Source organism: Helianthus annuus, chromosome 15 (genome assembly GCF_002127325.2).
Source record: "Helianthus annuus cultivar XRQ/B chromosome 15, HanXRQr2.0-SUNRISE, whole genome shotgun sequence".
NCBI lineage: Eukaryota > Viridiplantae > Streptophyta > Magnoliopsida > Asterales > Asteraceae > Helianthus > Helianthus annuus.
The window spans coordinates 68,114,710-68,116,261 of NC_035447.2; the positions used below are offsets into that span (position 1 = coordinate 68,114,710).

A 1,552-nucleotide genomic window follows, 5' to 3' on the forward strand; every position below is an offset into this window, starting at 1 on the left:
CCGGTCCCAGACTCTCTTGAGTCTGTGGCCTCCGCACCATCTCACACCCAGGATGCACAACACTTTTCTCACGGTTCAGATCCTGATAGAGCATCCTCTGTTGCCCCTGCCCCTAGCTTCGCTTTCGAGCACGATATTGAGGAGGATTCCAATCCTGTCTTTCCCCCTGGGTTTGACCCAGATCAGGAGATAGAGTTTATACCACTGGATCAGCCTATGGAGGACCCGGTTGACCCAGTAGACCCAGTTGATCCCATTGACCCTGTATTTGATTTTGAGATGGCATTTGATGAACCAGAGCCTGCCATGGCCCCCGAGCCGGTAGCTGCTCCTGACCCTGCGTTCGAGCATGACCCTGTTCATGCTGGCGCACCCATTATTGATCATGTGATTGTTGACCCACCCATTGATGATCACCCTATTGATGCGCCACTACTGGAGGGCGATCATGTTGTTGCTGCTGGTCATGTTGATCCCCCACTCATCGCTGATGTACCTGATGACCCTCTTGTTGCACCCCTTCCTGACCCTATGCCTGTGCAGTTTGATCGTGCACTTTTTGAGGCACATGCTGACCCACGAGATGCGCACGCCCAGCATGGGTGGATCGATGCTGATGATGAGCTCCCACCTTATTCCCCACATACCACCGATGCACGTCACATTGATACCTCTTTTTCGTTCCCTCAGTTCACACCTCCAGCTCGACCTGGAGAGGGTTCCTCGGCTCATCCCTTTGGACATGTGCCGGCATCTATCCCGATTGTGCCACAGTTTTCTACTGCTATTCCCCCTGTTCCTCCATTCTCTGTGCCACCTTTCGATCCAGCCAGTGAGCCATTTCTCTGGACGTCACCACCTGTTATGCCACCGACCGACCCCTACCATCCTTTCCATATGGGGTATTCTTATTGAGGATGTTCTGATGTCATTTATTGTACAGCAGGAGGCACTCACACGGCGCATTCAGGAGCTTGAGAGAGCTCAGCCACCGCCGTGCCAGTGTCAGGGTCAGACCCACCCTGCTTCTTCGCAGCACCCTCGACCGTTGTTACCTGACTATGTTGCACGCCTTTTGGCACTAGAGCAGCAGGTTGCTTCTTGGTTGCGTTCCCAGAGAGCCATGGAGGAGGACTGGCTCCATTTACGTCGTTTGTTTTATTCCCATTTTCCCCCTCCTCCACCGCCATCAGTTTAGGGCATCTTTAGTACAGCATGGGTGGACGTTGGTGAGAAGACGGCGATTGCTCTGACCGCACAGCTACTTTTTGGAGACTGCATTCTGATTCTGACTTTTGTTGACATGTATATGGGTTGTATTGACACTGATTTGATATTCTTTTGGACTGGGGTGATGTAGCCCCTAGTCGATGATGATGTATGACACTATTATGTACTTGTACACTTTACCATGTGGTCTCGATTTATAGCAATGCAATCGCAGTATTCTCATCATATGAGATTGTTTTGATTGATTATTTATATTTATAACATGGGATGTTGTGTGATTGATATGATTGTAACATGGGATGTTATGTGGTTGGTGTTTATA

At 50.1% G+C, this 1,552-nt stretch overlaps 1 protein-coding gene across 1 annotated transcript; it reads left to right on the forward strand.

The window, feature by feature from the left end:
- The first annotated feature begins 216 nt into the window (after window positions 1–216).
- Window positions 217–978, forward strand: LOC110919747 (WASH complex subunit 1-like). Its single transcript, XM_022164006.1, has 2 exons — window positions 217–832; window positions 944–978. Exons 1-2 carry the CDS (start codon window positions 217–219, stop codon window positions 976–978), a joined length of 651 nt encoding a protein of 216 aa, XP_022019698.1.
- The last annotated feature ends 574 nt before the right edge of the window (window positions 979–1,552 follow it).

What these genes read in the sequence shown, in the direction of transcription:
- LOC110919747 (XM_022164006.1), top strand. Translation starts at nt 217, where the DNA reads ATGGAGGACCCGGTTGACCCAGTAGACCCAGTTGATCCCATTGACCCT. An exon ending in GCCACCTTTCGATCCAGCCA is followed by an intron (nt 833 to 943) that starts GTGAGCCATTTC and finishes TTTATTGTACAG; the next exon opens with CAGGAGGCACTCACACGGCG.